The 27,441-nt window shown below is 45.5% G+C and overlaps 1 protein-coding gene across 1 annotated transcript in view; it reads left to right on the plus strand.

The window, feature by feature from the left end:
• Nucleotides 1-27,441, plus strand: part of LOC137308573 (regulator of G-protein signaling 22) — a 150,207-nt gene that overhangs the window by 20,757 nt on the left and 102,009 nt on the right. Inside the window, exons 6-11 of the mRNA XM_067977192.1 lie at nucleotides 442-630; nucleotides 12,277-12,498; nucleotides 15,038-15,123; nucleotides 21,086-21,106; nucleotides 24,436-24,490; nucleotides 26,919-27,066. Coding sequence (XP_067833293.1) covers nucleotides 442-630; nucleotides 12,277-12,498; nucleotides 15,038-15,123; nucleotides 21,086-21,106; nucleotides 24,436-24,490; nucleotides 26,919-27,066 — 721 coding nt within the window. The remainder of the gene's footprint in view (nucleotides 1-441; nucleotides 631-12,276; nucleotides 12,499-15,037; nucleotides 15,124-21,085; nucleotides 21,107-24,435; nucleotides 24,491-26,918; nucleotides 27,067-27,441) is intronic.

Here is a 27,441-nt window from a genome sequence, read left to right on the forward strand (position 1 = left end):
TTTTAAAAATTCAGAGAGCAATTTTGAGCGATTTGTAGAAACCCAGTGAACAGGTTGTGTAATTACAGAGTGATACATTTTTACTATAAAATAGCAGCATGCCACCTTTAATATTGAATAGGCCTATTACAGTGCTATTTAGGTACTACTGGTACTTAGAATGAGTTTTCAATGAAACGCATGCTCATGTACCAAATTTAATATAGAATAGATTATTTAATGAGTTCTGAGCAAACATTTGTGATTTTGGCAAAATAGAGACTGGATGTCTTAAATTTCTATTTTCATAATGCACAGTGGTTTTACAAAAGTCCAGGTTTCGTTATCCTCTTTGCAGCTGTCACTGTATTTTCAACCTTGCACCACCACAACTCTCACATACTACCACTTCTAATACTTTGAAAACCTGCTGGCCTAAAAATTGGATTGTGCCCAAATCAGGGCTCTCTCCCGGTGCAGCACATGCTGCATGTGTCTAATGAGGCCGGTGGCAAGAACATGGTAAACTACTCCACCAGCTTCAACTGTGAGCACCAATTACGGCCCTCAGAGTCGATTAGATGCTGGCTAAGGTCGTTAGGAGATTCCGGGAGCGGCAGGCAATCCTGCTCCTCCTGGGTCCACAATAAGGTAAGTAAAAAAAAGTTCAAACTTACCTTTCTGGTAGTAGCCAAGCACCTGAAGAAACTGACTGCAGCATGCATGGTACATGCTTCAGTCATGCGTAGTCGAATTTTGCAAAGGGGGTCTCAAACAGGGGTAAGGCCCCTGATTTGCATATGCAAAGGGCTTAACACCTGTTTGAGGCGCCGCTCTGTTTGCCTAGAGAGGAGCTTTGACCAATAAGGTGGGCAGCACACTTCCAACACGGAATGAGCGCGCGCATGTCGCCCGCCATTTTGAACCCATAGACTCCCGTTTTATGCCTGTGTAATGAGCGCAGCGCAATTGGATTTCTAGGCCACCGTGTTTTACAAATGTAGGTAGTTCACTAGTAGTGTGGCAACCATTGTAACTCAGAACTGATACTCAAAGCCATTTGCTCAGATGTCCAAATTACAGCTGAAGCCCAGGTAGCTCAATTCTATTTGTTCTCATATTACTTACTCACTGGTTTATTCTGTTTGAAGTTCAGGGACCTGGAGATCTAGAAAGGCAGATAAATTCTAAATCAGAACACTTATATTTGCAAATTAATGGTTTAAACTTTATATATGGCCTGTGAGTCTCTATGATGTGCACATCTGTGGACCACAAAGACAAAAAACTTGGATACTCCCTGATTAGCTACTTCAGTCTTTCTCAACAAGCAAATATGTAGTAGGCACAAGATGCATATGGAACCAGCTTCTTTAAAGGACAACTAGGCCATGGTTTAATGCTGAATGGATTAACTTACATTGGTGGTCAGTTTTATTTTGCTTCCAGCGGCCAAAACTGTATGCAACCTAGCTGTGTTTTTTCAAAAGGAATTGTTTACCACTGACTGTTTCAGGAAGGTGATGATGTGAACAGGGAATAGGAGGTTTTTGTTGCAGTGATCAGACAGAAACTGCAGAACTGTTCTGGAACCACTGAGTCATGTATGACTCCATAATAAATGTCATTATTAAGCAAACCTATGAATGATATAATCACAGTAGGTGGAAAAGTCCTGCCCTCCACCACTCCCCACACACGGTGAAACAGTGAGATCCCCTTGTCCACCTTGGGGACATGATAAGCAGGAGAGGGTTTTGACTAGGTAAGGGAAACTTTGCTGTGGGTAAACACTGTATATGTGGGTGTGTTCCTGTGGAAAAGGTGAGGAGTTGATGAGATACACCATGTACCTCCAACTTTCCTATGCCTCCAAATTCCATCCACTCATAATTCCTCTAAAAATGGGTTGATTTTCAGCTCGAATACAGGTTCAAAAAAAGGATTTTTCATCATTTAATTTTTTTCACTTTATCTTTGAATCCCATCTTTTCTGCATTCTAGAAAAGTAATTTGTAGGTCGAATTAATTTGCAGGAGCTCTGACTGCTATAAATAGTAGCGACAGGAACTTCCTGTCCTCGGTCACGTTAACACTTCCCCAGCAGAGAGCACTTTGGCAACAGTGTGATTTTTTTTAAAGCCAGGACAACCATCAGTGCCAACAGCATTGTTCACTTATAGTTATAAACAATTAAATAATGTGTGACCTGCCCGCCCGTTCATGGTTACAACATGGGTTTATTCGTACTTTTAGACAAACGGAGCACTGAAAGTACCCAATTGTGCTAATTAAAGAAAGAGTTACTTCGTATACCCAATAAGTCGTACTTAACTGCTGCTTTCTATAAATCTTTACTATTGTGGTTAGTAAGATAAATGTAATGACTTTTCATCAGAACAGAATACTATCACTGCTGTATCATTGAAAAGACTTATGAAGAATTCACTTGTGAAGAATTAACTTAATAAGCTTTTCCCCTCACCTTACAGCCACTGGAATAATTGAATAAATCCATGCCCCTCCATTGCTGACAATGTTGCCATGAGCAATTTGATACAACCAAGTGGCTTGCTAGGCCACTTCAGAGGGCAGTTAAGAGTCAATCACATTGGTGTGGGACAGGAGTCACAGATAGGCCAGACAGGGTAAGGACCGCAGGTTTCCTTCCCGAAAGGACATTAGTGAACAAGTTGGATTTTTACGATAATCTGATAGACTTGTGATCACTTTTTACTGAAACTAGCTTTTTTCCCCCAAATTTTTTAACTCAATTCAAATTCTCAAACTGCCATAGTAGGATTTGAACTCATGTTCTCTGGATTATTAGACCAGGCCTCTGGATTACTAGTCATTTAGGGAAGAAAATATGCTGTCCTTACTCGATCTGGCTTATATATGACTCCAGTCCCACACCAATGTGATTGACTCTGAGCTGCCCTCTGAAGTGGCCGAGCAAGCCACTTGGTTGTATCAAACACAGATGCAGCTCCCGTCCCTCTGTTTACGAACTGATGAGTTATGTTAAAACATTGAATAAAAGTTGCGCACTACTAAATCCCACACCCTCCAATCTGCATGCCAGACCTCACCAATCTGCCGACCTGAGTTTGTACAAGGCCTGCAAGAGTGCGTGCAGCAAGGTTCTCTGCTGATGCATGAGAGGCCTTGGTGCAAGAGGTGGACAGAAGGAGGGACATCCTATATCCACAGTGGGGGGCAAGGGGCCCTCCAGACATATACCCAAAAGGCAGTGGGGGACAAAGTCAATGTAAGGCGCATAGCATCATGAACATGCAGGAAGAAGTGCAATGCTTTGACATGAGTAGTCAAGGTGAGTGAGGTCAACTATCAAGTGGCGTCTCCTACCAACAACACCACTAGCCGCAACCACTGCACCACGCACAACACCCCCCATCACCCATATACCAACAAACTCTTTCCATTAGTACTCAACTCTTCCAATCAGATGTTTCTCTCACCCTTGCACGTTACCACTGTTGCAAGCCACCCACCCACAACTCACAGGCCACACACACTGGCAGCTATTCAACCATGACAGGCACATCATCCAGACACATGTCCCACGTTCTTGCAGGAGAAGGTGGCGCATATCAGGAGGCAGCAAGCGGCAGTGGCATTTAGCCCCTCAAGCCTGTTCCACCATTCAGTGAGATCACAGTGGACCTGTGACCTAACTCCATATACCCGCCTTAGCCCCATATCCCTTAATACCCTTGGTTCACAGAAATCTGCTATTTGCAGAAGAGCGTCCCAAACTTCTCCCACCTTTTGGGTGTAGAAGCATTTCCAAACTTCACTCCTGCACGTCCTGGCTCTAAATGTTAGGCTATGTCCCCGCATCCTAGTATTCAAGTATAGGAGACCCCCAAAAACAGTTACAAATGTTTCGGCAGCCAGAAGCAATAATCCAGCCACTAACCTGTAAATCCTGCATGGTCCCTTTAAATGGAGCTGGCGGGGGTCCACCAGGCACTCTAAGACATGTTCAGACGGTCAGAGTTAAGACGATGTGTTGAGTTGAGTGTTAACTCCCAAAATGGTGTCTTATCATTTTAAATCAGCGTTGCACACCGATTGAAGCCACTTTAAATGCTTCCAACATTCAGTATTTGCACATACGCTAACTCCTATACCAAGATTGTGTCACGCTCGATGTGTTCTAATCCCATTGCCATTCCATGGTAAATCTACCTTGAGATAAAAACTATTCTGTGAATAGCTGACATGTGAGACCTGAGCTATAGAAAATGAATTTAGCTGGATTAAGTATTTTAACCTCACTCTGTGCACTTTAGGGTTTCCCTTAAACCGCTCTGACAGAAACAGCCGGCGACCTGTCCTTGCCATGACCCATCCCAGCTTCTTAGGTTGGGGGTCATTATGCATTCATAGCAGGCTCCTGGCGAGAACCATGCCAGCAAGCGGGACCCCTTCAGTGGCACCCAGGAAGTATAAGATGATGCAGCAGTGGGAGAAAACATTAAAGAGACCGCAGAGCTCCAAAGACTGGAACAAGTCCTCCAATGAAGCCTTCAGCAAGTAAGGGATTGGAGGGAGAGGAGGCCTCCATATACAACTTTTGAACGATTGATGCCACTACCCCAGATCTAACGTCACCTTTCCCCAGCTGGTGTCAGGGACCGATAGTAAGAGGGGAGGATGGGAAAGAAATGGGCCAGGAATCTATTTGCATGTAGCGGGTTGGCAAGGGGTGGCCACCAGTGGTTCCAGCTTTGGTGGTGGGGGTGGGTTTGTCGGGGGGGGGGGGCGGAAAGTGTGAGTGCAAAAGATAAGGCTGAAGCATTTGCCACCATCTTCAGCCAGAAGTGCCGAGTGGATGATCCATCTCGGCCTCCTCCCGATATCCCCACCATCACAGAAGCCAGTCTTCAGCCAATTCGATTCACTCCATGTGATATCAAGAAACGGTTGAGTGCACTGGATACAGCAAAGGCTATGGGCCCCGACAACATCCCAGCTGTAGTGCTGAAGACTTGTGCTCCAGAACTAGCTGCGCCTCTAGCCAAACTGTTCCAGTACAGCCACAACACTGGCATCTACCCGACAATGTGGAAAATTGCCCAGGTATGTCCTGTCCAAAAAAACAGGACAAATCTAATCCGGCCAATTATTGCCCCATCAGTCTACTCTCAATCATCAGCAAAGTGATGGAAGGTGTCGTCGACAGTGCTATCAAGCGACACTTACTCACCAATAACCTGCTCACCGATGCTCGTTTGGGTTCCGCCAGGACCACTCGGCTCCAGACCTCATTACAGCCTTAGTCCAAACATGGTCAAAAGAGCTGAATTCCAAAGATGAGGTGAGAGTGACTGCTCTTGACATCAAGGCAGCATTTGACCGAATATGGCATCAAGGAGCCCAAGTAAAATTGAAGTTATTGGGAATCAGGGGGAGAACTCTCCAGTGGCTGGAGTCATACCTAGCACAAAGGATGATGGTGGTGGTTGTTGGAGGCCATCATCTCAGCCCCAGGACGTTGCTGCAGGAGTTCCTCAGAGCAGTGTCCTAGACCCAACCATCTTCAGCTGCTTCACCAATGACCTTCACTCCATCATAAGGTCAGAAATGGGGATGTTAGCTGATGATTGCACAGTGTTCAGTTCCATTCGCAACCCCTCAGATAATGAAGCAGTCCATGCCCACATGCAGCAAGACCTGGACAACATCCAGGCTTGGGCTGATAAGTGGCAAGTAACATTCATGCCAGACAAGTGCCAGGCAATGACCATCTCCAACAAGAGAGTCTAACTGACGAAACGGATTCTTTCCCCTCAGTCTGGTTCAGCAAGAACTGATTCGAGTACACGGTAAAGTTCAAACAACTTTAATAGCAGATCTTAGTCTGTAGCTTCAATTCAGATTCCTGAGAGAATCCGAACGATTCTAACAGAATAAGGAGACAAAGACAAAGACTCATACCTTTATACAAATCCATAGAGGTTGGAACATCATTAACACAAGAGTCAACACCAATCATAAGCCGGGCACAGGTTGCCATGCGGGGTTACATTATTTCCGGCCAATCATAGACAATCCATGTGCTGATCATGTTGCTATTAGACATCAAAGGGGATACTTCCTCACTTTCCAACTTGGAATGTTCTTCCCTGTTCCTTCTGTTCCTTATCTCCCAACCTGGAATGTCTTTCAACTTTGGCTAAGCTCGTTACCTATATTGATCTGCCATAAACATGGAGACATTCAGACCAGTCCTTGACTCACATCAAAGACCTATCATTGATAAGACAATGCAGGCCTGCTGACTAAGCAAACATATGGCCCAGCAGGAGGGCCAGGCCACCTGTATCAATCTCAGTTACTAACTAATTAACCCTTTCTAACCATTTTGCATTCTGCTTCTTTGCCACGTAGGCATTTTAATATTTTACTAAAAACTGACCACGTAGGGATTCTCATAACCACCTCCCCTTGACATTCAACGACATTACCATCGCCGAAACCCCCACCATTAACATCCTGGGGGTCACCATTGACCAGAAACTTAACTGGACCAACCACATAAATACTGTGGCTATGAGAGCAGGTCAGAGGCTGGGTATTCTGTGGCGAGTGACTCACTTCCTGACTCCCCAAAGCCTTTCCACCATTTTTGGAGGGGGAGGGCGAACAGCCAGCTGTCGTGGTGCACATAGGCACCAACGATATAGGTAAAAAAGGGGATGAGGTCCTAAAAGCAGAATATAGGGAGTTAGGAGGTAAATTAAAAAATAGAACCTCAAAGGTAGTAATCTCAGGATTGCTGCCAGTGCCACGTGCTAGTCAGAGTAGAAATAGGAGGATATTTCAAATGAATACGTGGCTAGAGGAATGGTGCAAGGGGGAGGGATTCAAATTCCTGGGACACTGGAAACGGTTCTGGGGGAGGTGGGACCAGTACAAACCGGATGGTCTGCACCTGGGCAGGGCCGGGACTGCTGTCCTAGGAGGAGTGTTTGCTAGTGCTGTTGGGGAGGGTTTAAACTAAAGTGGCAGGGGGTTGGGAACCTGAGCAGGGAGAGAGAGGAAAGCGTAACAGGAAGGGACAGAAGGTATGGAGTAATAGGTAAAGTGTTAAAAAAGGAAAAAGCAGGAACTAAGCGTCACAAAACAGATTTGAAAGTTCTTTATCTGAATGCACGTAGCATTCGTAATAAAATGGACGAGTTAACAGCACAAATAACTACGTATGGGTATGATCTTGTGGCCATTACAGAAACATGGCTGCAGGGTGACAACGACTGGGAATTAAATATGCCAGGGTATTTAACAATCAGGAAGGACAGGCAGGAAGGAAGGGGAGGTGGGGTGGCTATGTTAATAAAGGAAGGAATCACTGTAATACAGAGAAATGATATTGGGACAAAGCATCAAGATAATGAAACAGTTTGGGTGGAGATAAGGAATAATAAGGGAAAAAAAACATTAGTGGGCGTAGTATATAGGCCTCCTAATAGTTGCAACTCTGCTGGAAGAAGTATTAATCAGGAGATAGTCGGGGCATGTAATAAGGGAACAGCCATAATTATGGGGGATTTTAATTATCATATTAACTGGACAAATCAAATTGGGCAGAGCAGCCTTGAGGACGAGTTCATTGAGTGCATCAGGGATGGATTTCTTGAGCAGTATGTAACTGATCCTACAAGGGGGCAGGCAACCTTGGACCTGGTCCTGTGTAATGAGTCAGGATTAATTAATAATGTCCTAGTTAAGGATCCCCTTGGAACGAGCGACCACAACATGGTTGAATTCCATATCCAATTAGAGGGTGAGAAGGTTGATTCTCAAACAAGCGTACTGAGCTTGAATAAAGGAGACTATGATGGTATGAGAGCGGAATTGATTAAAGTGGACTGGGAAAATAGATTAAAGGGTAAGACGGTACATGAGCAGTGGTGTTCATTTAGGGAGTTATTTTACAACTTTCAAAATAAATATATTCCACTGAGGAAAAAAGGGTGTAAAAGAAATGACAGCCATCCGTGGCTAAGTAAAGAAATCAAGGATAGTATCCGACTAAAAACAAGGACATATAAGGTAGCCAAAGTTAGTGGGAGGATAGAAGATTGGGAATTCTTCAAAAGACAGCAAAAAGTAACTAAAGGATTGATTAAGAAAGGGAAGTTAGATTATGAAAAGAAATTAGCAAAAAATATAAAAACAGATAGCAAGAGTTTCTATAGTTATATAAAAAGAAAAAGGGTGGCTAAGGCAAACATAGGTCCCTTAGAGGATGAGACCGGGAAATTAATGGTGGGAAACATGGAGATGGCAAAAATGCTGAACAAATATTTTGTTTCAGTCTTTACAGTAGAGGACACTAAGAATATCCCAACACTGGACAAACAGGGGACTCTCGGGGGGGAGGAGCTAAATACGATTAAAATCACTCAGGAGATGGTACTCAGTAAAATAATGGGACTCAAGGCGGATAAATCCCCTGGACCTGATGGCTTCCATCCTAGGGTCTTGAGGGAAGTGGCAGTAGGGATTGTGGATGCTTTGGTGATAGTTTTCCAAAATTCCCTGGACTCAGGAGAGGTCCCGGCAGATTGGAAAACTGCTAATGTAACACCGTTATTTAAAAAGGGTAGTAGGCAGAAGGCTGGAAATTATAGGCCAGTTAGCTTAACATCTGTGGTGGGTAAAATTTTGGAGTCTATTATTAAGGAGACAGTAACGGAACATTTAGATAAGCATAATTTAATAGGACAAAGTCAGCATGGCTTTATGAAGGGGAAGTCATGTCTGACAAATTTGCTTGAGTTCTTCGAGGATATAACGTATAGGGTGGATAAAGGGGAACCAGTGGACATAGTGTATTTAGACTTCCAGAAGGCATTCGACAAGGTGCCACATAAAAGATTATTACTTAAGATAAAAAATCACGGGATTGGGGGTAATATTCTGGCATGGGTGGAGGATTGGTTATCGAACAGGAAGCAGAGAGTTGGGATAAATGGTTCATTTTCGGACTGGCAACCAGTAACTAGTGGTGTTCCACAGGGGTCGGTGCTGGGTCCCCAACTATTTACAATCTATATTAACGATTTGGAGGAGGGGACCGAGTACAACATATCAAAATTTGCAGATGATACAAAGATGGGAGGGAAAGTAGAGAGTGAGGAGGACATAAAAAACCTGCAAGGGGATATAGACAGGCTGGGTGAGTGGGCGGAGATTTGGCAGATGCAATATAATATTGGAAAATGTGAGGTTATGCACTTTGGCAGGAAAAATCAGAGAGCAAGTTATTTTCTTAATGGCGAGAGACTGGAAAGTACTGCAGTACAAAGGGATCTGGGGGTCCTAGTGCAAGAAAATCAAAAAGTTGGTATGCAGGTGCAGCAGGTGATCAAGAAAGCCAACGGAATGTTGGCTTTTATTGCTAGGGGGATAGAATATAAAAACAAGGAGGTATTGCTGCAGTTATATAAGGTATTGGTGAGACCGCACCTGGAATACTGCATACAGTTTTGGTCTCCATATTTAAGAAAAGACATACTTGCTCTCGAGGCAGTACAAAGAAGGTTCACTCGGTTAATCCTGGGGATGAGGGGGCGGACATATGAGGAGAGGTTGAGTAGATTGGGACTCTACTCATTGGAGTTCAGAAGAATGAGAGGCGATCTTATTGAAACATATAAGATTGTGAAGGGTCTTGATCGGGTGGATGCAGTAAGGATGTTCCCAAAGATGGGTGAAACTAGAACTAGGGGGCATAATCTTAGAATAAGGGGCTGCTCTTTCAAAACTGAGATGAGGAGAAACTTCTTCACTCAGAGGGTGGTAGGTCTGTGGAATTTGCTGCCCCAGGAAGCTGTGGAAGCTACATCATTAGATAAATTTAAAACAGAAATAGACAGTTTCCTAGAAGTAAAGGGAATTAGGGGTTATGGGGAGCGGGCAGGAAATTGGACATGAAGCTGAGTTCGGATCGGTCAATGCCCTGTGGGTGGCGGAGAGGGCCCAGGGGCTATGTGGCCGGGTCCTGCTCCGACTTCTTGTGTTCTTTAGATTTGTGGTTGGGATCAGATCAGCCATGATCTTATTGAATGGCGGAGCAGGCTCGAGGGGCCGATTGGCCTACTCCTGCTCCAATTTCTTATGTTCTTATGTTCTTATCTACAAGGCACAAGTCAGGAGTGTGATGGAATACTCTCCACTTGCCTGGATGAGTGCAGCTCCAACAACACTCAAGAAGCTTGACATCATCCAGGACAAAGCAGTCCGCTTGATTGGCACCCCATCCACCACCCTAAACTTTCACTCCCTTCTCCACCGGCACACCGTGGCTACAGTGTGTACCATCCACAGGATGCACTGCAGCAACTCACCAAGGCTTCTTCGACAGCATCTCCCAAACCCGCGACCTCTACCACCTAGAAGGACAAGGGCAGCAGGCACATGGGAACAACACCACCTGCAAGTTCCCCTCCAAGTCACACACCATCCTGACTTGGAAATATATTGCCGTTCCTTCATCGTCGCTGGGTCAAATTCCTGGAACTCCCTTCCTAACAGTACTGTGGGAGAACCTTCACCACATGGACTGCAGTGGTTCAAGAAGGCAGCTCACCACCACCTTCTCAAGGGCAATTAGAGATGGGCAATAAATGCTGGCCTTGCCAGCGACGCCCACATCCCATGAACGAATTTAAAAAAATCAAGATCGGGCATGGAGATGTAAGTAACCCTTGCCACCTGATTCTCTTTGCTATTTCCACTGCTATGTAGCCCAATTTGGGGTGCAATAACAGAGGAAAATCCAGGCCTAAGAGTCTGAAGAGTTAGCTGAAGGATAGAGTCTGAAATGAGAGACTTGGCTTGAATCTAGCCCTACAACCCTCTGAGATTTCTGCGCTCCTTCAATTCTTGGTGGGCATGCCTTCAGCTGCTTAGGCCCTAGCTTTAGAATTCCCTCCCTAAACTTTTCTACCTCTCCTCCTTTAAGATGTTACTTAAAACTTACTTCTTTGACCATAGAAACATAGAAAATAGGAGCAGGAGTAGGCCATTCAGCCCTTTGAGCCTGCTCCACCATTCAATATGATCATGGCTGATCCTCTATCTCAAGCTAGAGATCTCTAGACCAAGCTTTTGGTCACCTGTCCTAATACCTTCTTATGTGACTCGGTATCAAATTTTGTTTGATAACACACCTGTGAAGCACCTTGGGACGTTTTACTACGTTATAGGCGCCAAACAAATGCAAGTTGTTGTTGTTGATTGAGTTAACTAGAGGATAGAATCTGTCGTGAAATTCAGCTGGAGATTAGAGTCTTGAGTGAGAAAATTGGCTTACGGCTAGAGTGGATTGGGAATTAGCGAGAGGCAAGAATCTAGATTGAAATGTTTAGCTGGAACCCAGCCGCTCTGCGTAAAAATCAAATTCTAATTAAAAGATTATTAATTTCTCCCAAATATAACAATTACTTATTGAGTTCTCTGACTTTTGGCACCCAATTGACAAGCCTCGAGTGAAATTGGAAGTGGATTTATGGAACAGAATCTCATCAAACTTAGTTGATGCTGTGTTGATTAACTCCTTCAAAAGAATTGTTTAAATATCTGGTTCGGAATGAGATTGGAGGCTGTAGAGATGGGTATCGTATGAAATGAACAAATGCTTCCTGTACTGTTGGGACCAGGGATGTGGTCTGTGGAGGCCGGCTAGCCAGGATTTGAATTGTGGCAAGGCAGGGATGGAGTTTAATTAGACTATCTTTGGAGATCAGGGAGTATTTATGCAGATTGTTCCCTCTGAAAGGGCATGATCTGTGGAAGTATCAGGTTTTATGAGCCTTTTTCATTCCATGCAATATTTTTTCTTATGTTCTTACAAAGGTGTGCAGTGCCACAAGATATACATTTCAGACAGCTATAAAGTAGTCTTTTAAAACTATTTGCCAAAGAACCAGAAAAAGGAATGGAGGTAGGGTTGCTAACTCTGATTGGATGTATTCCTGGAGGTTTCATCACATGACCTTCCATCTCCAACTGCCTCGGCCAGTCACACAGCCTTTTTCCCTTCTCCAATATTTTTATAACTAATAAACAAAAGTGTTCAAAGAAAGTGAAAAAAAAATGCATTTTTTTTTAATGCCCTTGTGATTTTTCTCCTGGGCTGCTCACAGCAGTGCCCAGGAGATCAATCTTTAACTCCTGGAGACTCCAGGACATTCCAATTTGGAGGAAAATAATTCTTCTGTTTCTATGTATTAAATCCATATTCACTTTTTGTTTCAGAGTTTTCCAAAGCCAATTTGGTTTAACAAGGAAACAGGAACATTTGAAATCGTTGACGATGCCAAGAAAAATCTGCTGAAGCAGTTAAAAAATTTGTTGCGTGCTTATACACCTGTGGACCCCATCTACAATGTGACAATCAAATCTAAAAGAAAATATTCTCAATTTGAAGAAAAAATCACTCCTCTGGATCTGAAATTTGAAACCAAATTTACTGTGACGGTAAGTAGACAGTGTTATTATGCTTCTGTGTACTTCTGCCAGCGATAGTGTATTTAAGAATAATACGAAAAACCATGACAGCAGAAATCTCAGTTAAAAACAGAAATCACTGTAAATGTGCCATATTTTTAAAGAGAAAGATAGGTTCAGATCTTGGGTGTTACCTTTCATCAGACCCAGCAATCAGAATATAACATTAACTTGCATTTATATACGTTGGAAATTTCAACTTCAGCAGAAGTGTAAAATGGGCGGGTTGTATAACAGGCAGCTGATTCGATATCGTTCGTTTTGCACCCCCACCGAAGTTGAAGGTTCTGCCATAGTGCCTATAATGTAGAAAAACATCCCAAACAGCTTTGCAGTGGCGTAATAAAATAAAACAATGCTGAACCGGAGAAGACGATATTAGGAAGGATGATCAAAAGTTTGGTTTAAAAAAAAGAGGTGGGTTTAAAGAAGGGTCTTAAAGGAGGAGAGGGAGGTGGAAAGGAAGATGGCCTTAGAGAGGGAAATCTAGAGCGTGGGACCTTGGTGGCTGAGGCACAGCTGCCAACGCTGGGGTGAAGAGGGGGGAATGGACAAGAGGCCAGAGACGGAGGAACACAGAGTGCAAAGGGGTTGTAGTGCCGAAGGAAGTTACAGAGATTGGGAGCGGATTCAAGAGATTTAAACACGAAGATGCAAATTTTAAATTTGAGGATTGGAGAACCTGGAGCCATTGTAGGACAGCGAGAACAGGAACTTGGTTTGGGGCAGGATACAAACAGCAGAGTTTTGAGTGAGCTAAAGTTTGCAGAGGGTGGAGGATGGGTGACAGCCATGAGAGCATTGGAATAGTTGGGCTTGGAAGTGACACAGGCATGGATGAGGCTTTCACCAGCAGATAGGCTGAGGCTGCAGCAGAGAAGGGCAAGATTACATCGATTTAATAGAGATATTTAAGATTATGAAGACTTTTGACAGTGAATAGGGAAAGACTGTTTCTTCTGGTTGAAGTGTCATTGATAAGGGGTCCTCAATCAAAAATTGTCACCAAGAGAATGAAGCAAGGCTATGGTGAAATTGTTATTTTGTTGGAGCATGGAATGCTTTGCTACAAGTAGTGGTTGAGACAGAGATCACTGCATCTGTTATGGGAAAATTGGATAAATATTTAAAGCAGAGGAAGATACAAGGGCATGAGGAGACAGCAGGTCAGTGGGATTAGTTTTGGATTGCTCCAGCAAAACATGGGCCACATGGCCTTCTTTTGTGCTCTCTTGTCTGGTTTCAAACTCAGAGCCTAGAGGCGAAATGATGGTTTTTCAATTAATTGCTTCACTCAGTCAGGTTTGAGTCAGAGTTTTAAAGAAGATTCCCAGTGGAAGGGACTTTAACTGTCATCGGGCTTCTGATGGGAAACCACTGGTTTCAGTTAGTTTTCTGCCTGTCCGCGACAGTATGAGGCTAAGGTGATTTTAACCGCCAGGTCTCATTAACATGTTGCTGGTCCACTTCCCACCTGGAACGGGCGGGAAGTAGCAAGAAGCAGCTGCTGGCCTCTGGAAAACCAGACAGCCCTTGGCCACACTAAGTATTCAGGTAATTGTGGGGAAGGGGATTCTGGGGATCTTGCAGCAGGGCAGCCCAGAGCAGGGAAAGCCTAAACTTTCCTAGTGGGGCCCGGAGGAGCACTCTTGCTCCTCCTGGACCCACAATGGAAAGTAAAAAAACTTACTTCGAGGGTCTCTTTAGCTTCCCAATCCTCATCACGCTGGCCTTCACAGAAAGCCGCGGTGGCTTCCCCGCTCAGGCTGAAGCTGAAATCACTGCCGGGGCCCGAAGACATCATTGGACCCCGATTAGCATATACGAATCAGGACCCCACTTTGGGTGGGCGGCTTAGCCGCTTGTCCAGAAGCATCCGTTAAAATCGGAAACAGCGGGATCCTGGCAGCATTTGGGCAAGTAAGTAACCCAGAGCATTTTAACTGCCCACCCATCCGGTTTCCACTGGGCGGGTAGGATTAAAATCCCCTCTACTGTCTAGAACGAGTGCTAGGAGGTAATTTTCTGAGCTCATGCTACCGGTGATTACCCAATATGCTCAGCTGGCAGGCGAGGCTCACCACCGATAGCGTAAACTTGGAAAATCAGCCTATTGGTATTATTCAGGAGTTCTGAATTTGTGAAGTCTGAAGCATGCCTCTGTTCTTACACACAAAGCAGCAGTTAAAGGGTTAAATTTAGATTTTGGGACCGCTTCAGCCATATCAGATCTTAATGCAATGTGGTTTTTAAAAGTGAAAGTCCACTATTCGTCATAAAAAGTTCTTTAATATGGTACTCCACTCCTCGGAGACTGTCTGGCAATTTAAAGCCTACTAAATATAGCAGTAAGTGAGAATAGTGCACCACCACAATGTGTGTTTCTTCACACACCTTCCTGGGCTAATAATCTACTCAGATCTTTCAAATATCCGTGACTCTTTGTTTAGAAGAATTGTAATGTAATAAATTAAACTAATATGAGCTTATATTATTTTTTCAATTTTAGTGCCTTGATCGGGAGCAGGGCGTTGCATGGATAAAAAAGGAGAGACTCCCAACATTCCTTAAGAGTGACTGTTACTTTGAGTACAGGTGAAAGCTCTAAATCCTATTCTATGAGTGATTATTGTGCTAACATTTACCTTTGCTCCCACAATAGTAACCATGTTCTCAATAAGCTTAAAGTAATGTACACTTTGTTGCATTGAGCAATCCATCAATGTACAGCTTAGTATATATTAACTAGCTTGTACAGAAAACTACCCTGAAAATTGTATGCTACACATCTTCCCTAGCAGAAAGGTAAAGCTAGAGTAATGTTCTAGGGCATCTGCCTATGGCGATTTTTAACCAGCCATTAGAAGGAGTGTAAAAGAAACCATAGGATCACATTTCCTTTCGAGTTTTCCTTCCTCCTAATAGGAAAGCTTCCGTTTGGCTCTTTGCCATGAGGCAGAGCTGAGGTTAGGATCTCAAGTTTCAATTTTAAAAGCTTTTACACCAGTAAAATGCATTTGCCCCTTGTGTCTTGGTCCATTTTTCCTTTTTTACCCCTACTTTTGTCCATTACTTTTGCCCTCTCTTCTCTTGAAGGCACCAACACAGTCCCATGGATGTTACAGCACTCCAGGATCTCACTCAAAAGCCATTTTTATTGTGAGAGCATGGTGGGGGGGGGGGGGGCTGGGGGAGTATTGATAAGCTGTTCAACATTGGGGAACAGCACACTTTAGCCCAATTTTGTCCTTACCAGGTGGCGTATGCACATGTGCACACGTACACACACGCTTTCCAACAGGGGTCACAGTATAACAGGCAGGAATGGGAACCCTGATTTTATTTTCTTCTGTAGTCTCCTATCTTGAGGTCAACTACCATTGCCTCAGCTGAGATCAGCTAACTCATTAAAAACTAGGGACAAAACTTCAACACTTCCTAGTCCTTCTGGCTGAGCACCCAGCTGACTGTTATGTTTATCCAGCAAGCCATTACAAAAACTGCATCTATTTTCTGACCTTTCTTCAGTGCATGTAGAGTTTGTTGGGACAGCTTTTTGACATTTTAAAACTCCTTCAGTACTGACAACCAACTAACTCTGTACAGATATTGCTTGGGTAAAACAGTGGGGAAAGATAAACTCTGTTAATGAAAACATAAACTTGTTTACAAGGAATGGATTTACAATCTCATTATGCTTGGCACACAGACAGAGGAAATCTTACCCCAGCAGAGTTTTCAACTAAATTTAATTACTGAAAGAATCAATGTTGCTGTTAAAATAACCAAAAGTGTTAAAATGTACAATCTTAATAAGACAACTTAACATAGGTGCACACTTACCACCCTTTTCCCAGCATGTTAAGATCTATTTATAGGCTATTGAACCTATTATAGCGGAACCTGGCTGCTATTTTTGCCAAAGGCTGGATTGGCTGTAATTTACAGGTAATGTACATCCAGAGTGGAAAGGGTGGATGTTTTTGTGACCCAATTGTAGTACAATAACCCTTTACTAGGACTTGATGTTTGGCACAAAAATTGTCACGTTGCAACTAAAAAGCTCTGGAGATCCATCAACATGTGGATGTCAGTGTGGCAGCCCTACCAGCTCCTCTCATCACCCCCGCCCCTGGATTAGTTTGCTCTTGGTTGGTCTTTAAAAAAGGGCTTAGCAGCCCATAACAAGCAAAAGAAAATGCAATAATTTCTATGATCAAATTTAAGGATGGAAGCTAGACTCAGAGGAGCAATGAAAAAGAACAAAAGTCCATTATATCTTTCAACATCTCTCACTGCCCTGTTCACACACATTGGGGATGATTTTAAGTCGCTCCATTCAGCAGGAACGGTTTGGTTGTGGCCTGAAATTGCCATGCTGTACTCACTGCCCCATTTCCATCCACCACCATTTGCCTGGAAGCCACTCCATGGGCGGCCCTAGTGCCCGCCTGTTTCAAGCCGGAGCAACATTCAAATATGCTAAATGGGGTCAAGTGATGCTTAGGACCCTGATGTAACTTTTAGGTACCAGCAGGTGGAGCGTTTGCCTTTGGTACCAGATATTGAGTGGTTTAATCAAAGGCCAGTCCTTAAAATGCTCCTCCTGGCCCCACAAAGATTTTCTGGCCCATTGTCGGCCCATCTGTGTGCTCCCCCACAATGACCTCTACTCCCAAAGAAAAACATTTTGACTCGACTCTGCATTAGAGCTGCCAGAATTCCTGACCTCTCTCGTGACTGGCAAGTTGCCTGTGAGTGTTCGAATAATGCTCACAGTTCACCAGTCTAACGTAAATGAGACCAGGTCCTCAGAATGGCTCAGGTCTCTTGGCAGGGATTTCAGGCAAGCAGCGTGATTGCACCACCCATCACCCAGCCGAAGTCCACCTAAAACTTAACATTGACCTCCATCTACTTTTCCATCAAAATGAAAAGCACATACTGAACCTCTTCTTCTCAAGACCTCTTAGAAAATGGCTCTCAACCAGACACATAGGCCCAGATAGTAACGCGGGAACGGGAACGGAGCCGGCGGTGGGGGGGGGGGGCACGATAGCGGGCGACAAACGCGCAATATCGTGGGATGCATGGGAATGTGCGATTTCAACAGAGATGCCTCATTATCATTTTACTTCCGGGTTTTGTGACTCTAATGCTCGTGAGTGGACGTGACGTGGACCCGCGTGAAGCGATTTCATCTCGACTATTTAAAGGCTCGGTTCACAGAAGCAATGGAGGAGGACATCTGGAGATGGAGGAGGACATCTGGAGATTGAGAGTAAAGAATTTGAAGGTGAAAATGAAGGGAAATGTCTGCTAAGAGAGCAAAGGTTGCACACAGGTTTACTGAATCGTCTCTGGATGTTCTTCTGGGTGCAGGAAAGCGGTCTATTTCCCCAGCAATGGAAAAAAGAAAGCTGCTGCCATCACAAAGAAGGTGAGGCTGGTGGTGGCTGAAGAAGTGACCAGCTGGAGCATGACCATGATGATCTGCATCCAGTGTAGGAAACGTTTCAATGACTTAACCAGGTCAGGAAAGGTGAGCAAAGTCACAGATTTACCTACACCCTGTAGTTTACCTCCTCTCACTCTGTCTTGTCAAGCATACCCCATTCACATCACTTTTCACACCCATTTCACTTTCAGCATCATCAATCGATCCGTTTCAAGCACATCCTCACCTCCCCCTTCCTCCAGCCACCACTGCCACTCACCCCAACCCTCATGTGATCTGATAACACCTCAGTCAGTTCCCCGATTCTCAACTCATATGCTCAAATGGCACTGTCAACATGTTCCTCAAATGTATGCCAGTGCCACTTGTGATGCATCTGCGTGATTGTCACCCTCATTGAATACTCTGCATCCATCGGTTGCACACATGCCTCAGAGCAACTCAGAGCCCTTTCAGAAGAGAGCACAGAATGCGAGGGAGAGAGCGAGTAGCAGAGGCGGACCATAGATCATGGAGCTTTACCCAGCGGAACAGGGGACACTGGAAATTAGCAACATTTCAGCTTCGCTGAGCATCGGAGATGGCGAGATTGGTAGTGCATTGGAGCAGGGTGACAGCATTAATCTATCAGACCTACAGCTTCTCCTACCAGACAATCATCTTGAGTTGACTTCAGCAATTAATCAAATATGATCACTTTAATCATGTACATTTCAACATTTGCAGAATCCCATGATTAAATCATATCCATCTCTTCTCTCTTCCAGGGCCATCGTGCAAAGAAAACAAACCCCTGCCCGTAGATGAAGAGGGCTCCTGAGAGGAGCTCATTCCTGCTGGGGGCACACCGTCACAGGACACATCTGTTGCAGGCACCAGTACAGATACGAGCACTTTGATGCATCCTATTAGACAGTTAGGTGGGATCTCACCTGGTGAATCACAGTTCACAAGTGAACACGAGCAGTGAGTGATGGCAGGGACAGCTGTGGAGAGTCCGCGTTGGAGGGCGCAATCCTCTCCAAACTCTGCTCAGATGCTGAACCCGGGGGTGGGGTGAGGATGTGGGAGGGGGCCATCAATTAAAAAGAGAATGCTAGTGATTCAGCAGCAACTGTGCGAGGTACTGGCAGTCCTGCCAGGCACACTCTCCACAATGGCACAGAGGATGGAGGAGTCCATCTCAAACATTTGTGGAGTGATGTCACAGGCCCCTTCGAAGATACAATCTTCCATTGAGAGTCTGGCCGCTTCAATGGAAGTTGATCTAATCATGGGACTCTGCAAATGTTGAAATGTACATGATGTACATGATGGAAGTTGAATTATGACGCATTAATAAGCCCCTGCAGGCCGAGACGGTGGCCTTGCAAGCTTTGTTTGCTGACATATTTAATGGCTTTCACATCCTTGCAGACAGATCAGACCTGGGCTTCCAAGCCGTCACTGATCTCCTCCAAGCTGCTCTCCCACAGAGAAGCAGAAGTGATGTGCCGCTGGCCCAGGAGAGGGAGGATGGCCATAAGGGAGATGCAAGTGCGTACTCCTCTCAGAGCGTTTGCATGTCTCACCCGTTGCCCTCCCCCAACCAGTACCCGCAATGCCTCTCCTGCTGGCCCAGTCTGCGCCTGCATAGGTGCTGGCGGAGCAGTCTTTGGCGGGGCCCTCACAGGCTCCAACACCCAGAAGCCATCGGCCATGAGCATCTCAGTAGTCAGAGCAGAGATCAGAGCAGCCTGTCTCTGCTTCTGCTGAAGCCATAGAGATTGCACCACGTAGGAGTGCCAGAGATAGGAAAAAGAATAGCTTTATAGTTCACCAAGGGTACACACATGAGTGTTTTTTGATCTTTGTTGATACTGTTAATTTGTTAGATCACATTAAATTTATTATTTCGCACCACTTTCCCGTGTTCCCCATTCTTGAATGGTGAGTGCCAACTTTGCTTTTCATTTGTTTGCTGCTGAATGTGGAAACATGAATTGACTGACACCAATTGGTGAATGTGGAACCAGTGGACGGATGGTTTACAGGACTACTCGAGCAGCAATGTGATTGGCTGGTCTTGCTTTGTGCGCCCCATCTTCTTCTTCCACCTCCTCGGCATTGGAATCCTCATCAGATGAGGAGTCCTGATCAGGTTGTTCCTCCTGCACCTCTAGTCCTTGCTGCTGCACCATGTTGTGCTGAACACAGTGTACCACGATTATTCGCTGGTGAGTATTGAAGGGCGCCTCCAGACCTGTCCAGGCACCTGAAGCGCAACTTCAGCATGACGATGGCTTGTTCGGTGACACATCTGTTTGTCATATTGCTGGTGTTGTAGCACTCCTGGTTCCCATGGGTGGGGTTCCTCAGAGGTGTCATCAGCCAGGTTTGAAGGGGTACCCTTTGTCGCCCACCAGGCACCCCGTAAGGCTGGTTCCAGGTCTGAACATGTTGGGGATGTTGGGCTGCCGCAGCGTGAAAGCATCATGGCAGCCCCCAGGGAATCTGGTGCAGACCCTGCATGAACCTTTTTTTGTGGTTTCACACCGGCTGAACATTGATGGAATTAAATCCCTTGCAGTTGATGAATGCTTCTGGTTGACCCGGTGGTGCTCGGATTGCCACGTGTGTGCAGTCAATAGCCCCCTGTACCTGTGGGAAGCCGGCAAGAGACGCGAATCCGAGTGGCCACTCATTCTGGCTATTGTCATCACAGTGAAAGTTTACATACCTCCCAGCCCTGGCAAACAATCCATCAATCCACCTGCCTTACACATTTATGTGCAGCCGACTGTGAGGCACTCCGGTATCTCCGGTAGCGGCCTAGAAGGAGCCGGAGGCAAAGAAATTGAGGGTGGTGGTGACTTTCACAGCCTCTGGTAATGCGCGGCTGCCAGGTCCAGTAGGCAGCAGGTCTTCCAGTAGAAGGCTGCAGATGTCAGCGACCACCTAATGTAACAATCTCAGCTTTCGAAAGCACTGCTTCTCCAACAGATCAAGGAAGCTGAGCCTCTGTCTGTAGACCCTGTTGGGTGGGTAGGGCCTTCTGCAAGCTCATCTCCTCTGTTGCTCCCTCACTGACCAAGGCTTTGTTCCTATTGTCAATTACAGGCTTGCAAAGTTGCTGTCCCAGTTAGAATGCAGCACTGGACCTGGCATGTTACAGTTAGATCGTGCATACCGCCCATGGGTTATTGAATTCGAAGAAAATCCCGAGCCTGAAGTTATAGACGAGGTTACAGCTACCATGAAAGAGTTGTATATCTGCCTTGGCGAGGTAAGGGCAAACTGGTCTGGTGTCAATGTACAGGGAGGCATGTATGCCAGTGACATCTTTACGCCTTCCTGTGTTGCTAAACTATTGATGTGACAGTGACTCCGTCTTTGAATTTATGCTTCATCTTACACTGATAGCATAATAACAGATTAAAATCCAACAAAAAATGCAACGTTTAATTTTGACAATTGCCATGAAATCTAGGTTTTCATGAGATGGGTCCAATTTAAAGTACATGTATATTTTGGATTTTTAAAGTTGTTTGAACAAAGGTGGTGAGCAATGAGGCATATAGATAGATTAGGCATCATATAGCTATATGGTGGAGGAATACATAGGCCCTGAATATCCACGATTCAGTTCCACCACTGTAACGAGAACTAGAGGGCATAATCACAAGATAAGGGGTTGCCCATTTAAGACTGAGATGAGGAGGAATTTCTTCACTCAAAGGGTTATGAATCTTTTTTTTTATTCGTTCATGGGATGTGGGCGTCGCTGGCAAGGCTGGCATTTATTGCCCATCCCTAATTGCCCTTGAGAAGGTGGTGGTGAGCCGCCTTCTTGAACCGCTGCAGTCCGTGTGGTGAAGGTTCTCCCACAGTGCTGTTAGGTAAGGAGTTCCAGGATTTTGACCAAGCGACGATGAAGGAACGGCGATATATTTCCAAGTCGGGATGGTGTGTGACTTGGAGGAGAACCTGCAGGTGGTGTTGTTCCCATGTACCTGCTGCTCTTGTCCTTCTAGGTGGTAGAGGTCGCAGGTTTGGGAGGTGCTGTCGAAGAAGCCTTGGCGAGTTGCTGCAGTGCATCCTGTGGATGGTACACACTGCAGCCACAGTGCGCCGGTGGTGAAGGGAGTGAATGTTTAGTGTGGTGGATGGGGTGCCAATCAAGCGGGCTGCTTTGTCCTGGATGGTGTCAAGCTTCTTGAGTGTTGTTGGAGCTGCACTCATCCAGGCAAGTGGAGAGTATTCCATCACACTCCTGACTTGTGCCTTGTAGATGGTGGAAAGGCTTTGGGGAGTCAGGAGGTGAGTCACTCGCCGCAGAATACCCAGCCTCTGACATGCTCTTGTAGCCACAGTATTTATATGGCTGGTCCAGTTAAGTTTCTGGTCAATGGTGACCCCCAGGATGTTGATGGTGGGGGATTCGGCGATGGTAATACCATTGAATGTCAAGGGGAGGTGGTTAGACTCTCTCTTGTTGGAGATGGTCATTGCCTGGCACTTGTCTGGCGTGAATGTTACTTGCCACTTATGAGCCCAAGCCTGGATGTTGTCCAGGTCTTGCTGCATGCGGGCTCGGACTGCTTCATTATCTGAGGGGTTGCGAATAGAACTGAACACGGTGCAATCATCTGCGAACATCCCCATTTCTGACCTTATGATGGAGGGAAGGTCATTGATGAAGCAACTGAAGATGGTTGGGCCTAGGACACTGCCTTTAGGAACTCCTGCAGCAATGTCCTGGGGCTGAGTTGATTGGCCTCCAACAACCACTGCCATCTTCCTTTGTGCCAGGTATGACTCCAGCCACTGGAGAGTTTTCCCCCTGATTCCCATTGACTTCAATTTTCTTAGGTATCCTTGGTGCCACACTCGGTCAAATGCTGCCTTGATGTCAAGGGCAGTCACTCTCACCTCACCTCTGGAATTCAGCTCTTTTGTCCATGTTTGGACCAAGGCTGTAATGAGGTCTGGAGCCGAGTGGTCCTGGCGGAACCCAAACTGAGCATCGGTGAGCAGGTTATTGGTGAGTAAGTGCCGCTTGACAGCACTGTCGACGACACCTTCCATCACTTTGCTGATGATTGAGAGTAGACTGATGGGGCGATAATTGGCCAGATTGGATTTGTCCTGCTTTTTGTGGACAGGACATACCTGGGCAATTTTCCACATTGTCGGGTAGATGCCAGTGTTGTGGCTGTACTGGAACAGTTTGGCTAGAGGCGCAGCTAGTTCTGGAGCACAAGTCTTCAGCACTACAGCTGGGATGTTGTCGGGGCCCATAGCCTTTGCTGTATCCAGTGCACTCAGCCGTTTCTTGATATCACATGGAGTGAATCGAATTGGCTGAAGACTGGCTTCTGTGATGGTGGGGATATCGGGAGGAGGCCGAGATGGATCATCCACTCGGCACTTCTGGCTGAAGATGGTTGCAAAGACTTCAGCCTTGTCTTTTGCACTCACGTGCTTGACTCCGCCATCATTGAGGATGGGGATGTTTACAGAGCCTCGTCCTCCCGTTAGTTGTTTAATTGTCCACCACCATTCAAGACTGGATGTGGCAGGACTGCAGAGCTTTGATCTGATCTGTTGCTTGTGGAATCGCTTAGCCCTGTCTATAGCATGTTGCTTCTGCTGTTTAGCATGCATGTAGTCCTGAGTTGTAGCTTCACCAGGTTAGCATCTCATTTTTAGGTACGCCTGATGCTGTTCCTGGCATGCTCTTCTGCACTCCTCATTGAACCAGGGTTGATCCCCTGGCTTGTTGGTAATGGTAGAGTGAGGAATTTGCAGGGTCATGAGGTTCCAGATTGTGCTGGAATACAATTCTGCTGCTGCTGATGGCCCACGGCGCCTCATAGATGCCCAGTTTTGAGCTGCTAGATCTGTTCTGAATCTATCCCATTTAGCACGGTGGTAGTGCCACGGAACACGTTGGATGGTGTCCTCAGTGCGAAGACGGGACCTCAGCTCCACGAAGACTGTGCGGTGGTCTCTCCTACCAATACTGTCATGGACAGATGCATTTGCGACAGGTAGATTGGTGAGGACAAGGTCAATTAATTTTTCCCTCATGTTGGTTCACTCACCACCTGTCGCAGGCCCAGTCTAGCAGCTCTGTCCTTAAGGACTCGACCAGCTCGGTCAGTAGTGGTGCTACCGAGCCACTCTTGGTGATGGACATTGAAGTCCCCCACCCAGAGTACATTCTGTGCCCTTGCTACCCTCAGTGCTTCCTCCAAGTGGTGTTCAACATGGAGGAGGACTGATTCATCAGCTGAGGGAGGGTGGTAGGTGGTAATCAGCAGGAGGTTTCCTTGCCCATGTTTGATCTGATGCCATGAGATTTCATGGGGTCCAGAGTCAATGTTGAGGACTCCCAGGGCCACTCCCTCCTGACTGTATATCACTGTACCACCACCTCTGGTCGGTCTGTCCTGCCATTGGGACAGGACATACCCAGGGATGGTGATGGAAGAGTCTGGGACGTTGGCTGAAAGGTATGATTCTGTGAGTATGGCTATGTCAGGCTGTTGCTTGACTAATCTGTGGGACAGCTCTCCCAATTTTGGCACAACTCCCTAGATGTTAGTGAGGAGGACTTTGCAGGGTCGACTGGGCTTGATTTGCCTTTGTCGTGTCCGGTGCCGTGGTCTGATGCCGGGTGGTCCGTCCGGTTTTATTCTTATTATGACTTTTCGTAGCGAGATTTTACAACTGAGTGGCTTGCTAGGCCATTTCAGAGGGCAATTAAGAATCAACCACTTTGCTGTGGGTCTGGAGTCACATATCGTCCAGACCGGGTAAGGACGGCAGGTTTCCTTCCCTAAAGGACATTAGTGAACCAGATGGGTTTTTACGACAATCCAGTCGTTTCATGGCCACCATTACTGATACTAGTATTTTAATTCCAGATTTTTATTTATTTAATTAATTGAATTTAAATTCCCCAGCTGCCGTGGCGGGATTTGAACTCATGACTCGGGATTATTGGTCCAGGCCTCTGGATTATTAGTCCAGTAACATAACCACTATGCTACCGTACCCCAGAGGGCTGTACTTGCTGAGTCGTTGGGTATATTCAAGACTGAGATAGATAGATTTTTGGACTCTAGGGGAATCAAGGGATATGGGGATCGGGCAGGAAAGTGGAGTTGAGGTTGAAGATCAGCCATGATCTGATTGAATAGCGGAGCAGGTTCGAGGGGCCGTATGGCCTACTCCTACTCCTGCTCCTATTCCTTATGTTCTTATGTCCTTAACTGTGGGAAAGCAGGAATTGTAATCCACCAGGACAGTAAGGGACTAACCCTGCCGGAGATTTTGGGGACAAGTCAGAGTCAAGCACTTTAATTAGATCCAGCGGGTCTCTCAACCAGTGTTGATGCATCTTGGGTGCCTGCTGGGTGGAGGAGCAAAATATCACATTTGAAAGCTGCTTGACTGATGTACAAAGAAAGAACTTGCATTTATATAGCACCTTTCGTAACCTCAGGACATTAAAAACGCTTCACAGTCAATGCGGAACTTTTGCATTGCAGCCATTGTTGTAATGCAGGAAATACAGCAGCCAATTTCTGCAAGGTCCCACTACCAGAAATGAGATAAATGACCATATAATCTATTTTAGCGGTGTTGTTTGAAGGATGAAAGCTGGCCAGGGCATCGGGAATACACCCGTACTGTTCTTCCATTCGTGCCGTGGGATCTTTTACGTTCACCTAAGAGGGTAGACAGGACCTCAGTTTAACACCTCATCCAAAAGATGGCATCTCCAATAGTGAAGCACTCTATTAGTACTGCACTGAAATAAGGCAGCAGCACCACTTTACAAATTATGGCATCAGTGAGATTGGCCCCCTGACCTACAACTGATTTAGCTATCCATCAACAGATCTGGCACTTCCATCTCCCCTCATGCCCTTTCTGAGCTCATCTCATCCATGAGGCCCACTTTCTGCTTCCTTGACCTCCATTGCCACTAAAGTACTGACCACACAACTTGCCTTCCTGGCCCTCATGCTAGCTGACATTATAAATGATTCCTTCTACTCAGGTACTGACCCCGTCCTTTTCAAAACCACTGTCATAACCCCTTCTCAAAAAACCCACCCTCAACTCCACTGTCTTCTGCAATGCCATACACATCCACTACAGCCCTCCATAGTACTGGACAACAGTATCTTGCCAGCATACAGCACGATCAGGGCAGAGGAACTGAGAGCTGCAGTATATCCGATGGGTTACACCATTCCATCGGTCTCGCCTCCTATTTTCTACCCACATTTGCCTCCAGCAGGAATTCGATGTTGATGATCCTTGCGATGGAGACTCAGCATTACCAGGTCCCCACCCCAGTTCTCGACTGGCTCCTCCAGTTCCTCTCCACCGGAACTGCACCCCAGGAACTTCACTGGCCCTGAGGAAATCCAGGGCCATAATGAATTATACATTCCCATGTAGCATAGGTTATTCATTGAATCCTTATGATGGTTATTTTCATAATATGGAATGTAACCCACCTGGATAAGTTTATCCTTTTACATTGATGGCAATGTCATTGTATGAAGCAGTTCATATCTGCCCGAGGGTTAACGATTTAGAAAAAACACCAAGAAAAGATTTTCCTGAGGGTCAAGAGGAGTAAGTGTAAGTGGACAGACGGGAAGGAGAAGGGAAGTGCAAAGTCTCCTAACTGAGGGCTGGAGCGATGGACTAATTATTGAGTAGAGTGCAAAGAATTGTCAGCATTCACAAGCAGAAAGCAAAGATACAGATCCTCATAACATGTCCTTGCTGCTCATAGCTCTATTGAGTTCTTGCTATTACCTTAGATGAGTACTCTTCATGTATTGTCAACTGAATGCAACTATAAACTTGCTTTTGAGCATAACATTCTAAATAATTATCGCAAGTAACAAATTTGCCTCCGTAGGCTTCCGTTACCCAAACTGAAGCATTGTTCACACAAGCAGTGGAAGAACTTCCAATGATTATCATCCAGGCTGCACAAAGGCCTACAGCCAGCATCAGGGCACCTTTATCTCAAACTTCTGTAAAGTCTTTCGAAAGCGGCTTGTCTGGTAAGACACTTAGGACTATAGTTTTCTGTTCTTACGAAAATGGGTCACATACGCATTCTTTTGTAGAATTTAAAATGAATGCCGTTGATGAATGCTGGATGATGTAATTTTCCTGCAGGTGATTTAGTGAAATATGAATTTGTTTTTAGGAATGCCATGCTTCTTTAAAACTTCTTAAGTAACTAAGTCACAGGTAGAAGATGCGACTGCCAAAATATTCTACAATGCTATACGTATCCAGTCCATGAAAATGGAGAAAACATCATTTTACCCACAAGGTTCAATTTGGTCCCAATCTAAAATAGTTCAAAGAGAAGCTGGGGTGATATTGTTCTTTGGTGAAAGCGTGCAATGGGCGATAGTGAATTGGCAGAC

The sequence above is a fragment of the Heptranchias perlo genome, chromosome 3 (genome assembly GCF_035084215.1).
Source record: "Heptranchias perlo isolate sHepPer1 chromosome 3, sHepPer1.hap1, whole genome shotgun sequence".
NCBI classification, from domain to species: Eukaryota; Metazoa; Chordata; class Chondrichthyes; order Hexanchiformes; family Hexanchidae; genus Heptranchias; species Heptranchias perlo.